The sequence below is a fragment of the Fomitiporia mediterranea genome (genome assembly GCF_000271605.1).
Source record: "Fomitiporia mediterranea MF3/22 unplaced genomic scaffold FOMMEscaffold_2, whole genome shotgun sequence".
Classification (NCBI taxonomy): Eukaryota; Fungi; Basidiomycota; class Agaricomycetes; order Hymenochaetales; family Hymenochaetaceae; genus Fomitiporia; species Fomitiporia mediterranea.
In genome coordinates, this window is record NW_006760387.1 from 1384824 (window position 1) to 1386685 (window position 1862).

At 42.3% G+C, this 1862-nt stretch overlaps 1 protein-coding gene across 1 annotated transcript; it reads left to right on the forward strand.

Annotated features, from left to right (window-relative positions):
* Window positions 1-174: 174 nt before the first annotated feature.
* FOMMEDRAFT_151695 (uncharacterized protein) lies at window positions 175-1079 on the forward strand (the record flags this gene model as incomplete). The annotated part of the gene is made up of 4 exons (XM_007262633.1): window positions 175-315; window positions 379-565; window positions 686-979; window positions 1039-1079. 4 exons carry the CDS (start codon window positions 175-177, stop codon window positions 1077-1079), a joined length of 663 nt encoding a protein of 220 aa, XP_007262695.1.
* Window positions 1080-1862: the final 783 nt, after the last annotated feature.

Consider the following 1862-nt stretch of genomic DNA (forward strand, 5'->3'; position numbering starts at 1 on the left):
ATTTTTGACTGTATAAATCAATCCCCATCGATCCTGCTGGGTCGTGAGTGTTGTCTAGGGTCTGATCAACCCTTGGCATTGTCTCATTGCCTGGCGCGAAGAGCAAGTGAGTTTTGAAAGAGATTTGTAGAGAGAGACAGCGACTACTTACTGGTTGGCCCCCAGTGAGCGAAAATGATCTGGAGCATAGCAAAACGCTTCCTGATCGCAACAAAAACCCCTATTGATACGGTTCAATGTCCTAGACATCACGAGGACCTTCCCAAGGACGACGTTGAAGACACTGAGCACACATATCCAGGTTTAGAGAACATAGTGAGTAGTGCTAACACAAATGCTGGACATTTAAACTACCTAGGCACTACTTCCTACCTCAAGACAGTGATTTCGATGCTGAAAGGTGACCTCATTGTTCCAGTAAGCTCATATTCGTCTAACAAAGTCCTTACCATTGTCCCAAAGCACAAGTCCTTGTCCCTTATGGGCTTAAGGCAAAACCAATCACAATCCAGTGATAAGTCCATGTCTATTACAGGCCAGTGGCACGCTAATGATCTACCAGGACGTAAGACATTGTCTCTTAGAGGCTGGATGCAACCTGAAGACCAATTACTACTGAAATACCATAGTTACATTTGCATAGCAGTACATAGAACAGAGACTGAGCAAATGAGCACACATATAGGTAGTGCAAAGGGTGAAATGCATGCAAACCACACCCAGGATGAGACCAGCATTAAGCTTTTTGCCAGCAAAGTCTCAGGAAAGAACCATCAGATCACAGTTGAGGAATCGAGCAATCATGCAAGTGAACAATTAGTACGTACAAGAGACAAGAAAGACACAAGCAAGCTTGCATACCAGGACGAAAAGGATCCATTGGTATTGACTGACAAGAGCAAGTATGTTGCCAGAGAGCATCTAACAGTGATTTTGGAATGGCGCCCTAGTCCAAAAGAACTCCTCACATCACCAGGAGGTAAGACCTTGATCACAGAAGATTGGAGGCATCCTGAAGACCTGATCATGAGATATAAGACCTTACCTATCAGAGGCAGAAGGCTTTCGACTTTACTTAGCATACAAGAAAGACAGGTAATGAGTACTGCAAAAGCACATATAGTTAGACAGAAGCACATCATAGGAAGTCCACTCATCATAAGAATAGCTAGCATTGGTACTCAGAGGACTAGCATCAAGGATTCGAGCAGTCGAGTACAGGCGATTGACATTGATGGTTCAGTCAGTTGAGTTCACAGAGAACAAATATATTTAGCTAGCAGCAGCACTCAGGCGATTGCTATCAAGCTTTTTAGCAATTGAGTTCACAGAGAACAGGTGATTGGCTTCGAGGATTCAGTCAATCAATTAATAGAGGCAAACACTGAGAAATCAGTTTGCCAACAAGGATTCAGGCATTGTGACATTACCCTGCATTGAGAGGATTCATTCCAGCAGGCAAAGAGAATGTTCAAAGGTACAAATAGACTAGATACATCAATATATACTAGTAAACTAGTTAGTCCCTTCCATTGCAAGATAGACATTAACGACTTGAACAAGAAAACACATAGATTTGATAGAATGTATCAGGAGAAGGAGAAGGAAACTCCTACAACAAACAAAGGTGAAGCCCATTGGAACGTACCAAAGAAACACAGAACGTTGCAGGAAAGCAAAGGAAATGATGCCAAACATTCAGCAACAAGCTTAGACAAGAAGCTCACTACAGGAAATCAGTATTTGCTAACAGAATTGCAAAGTAAACCTGAAGAATGGCTCAGAAATTTGACCAGAAAGAAAGATCCAGGCAAGAATTCCTTAAATCATAGGAAGAAAGCAAAAGCAAACAAGCACAGAGC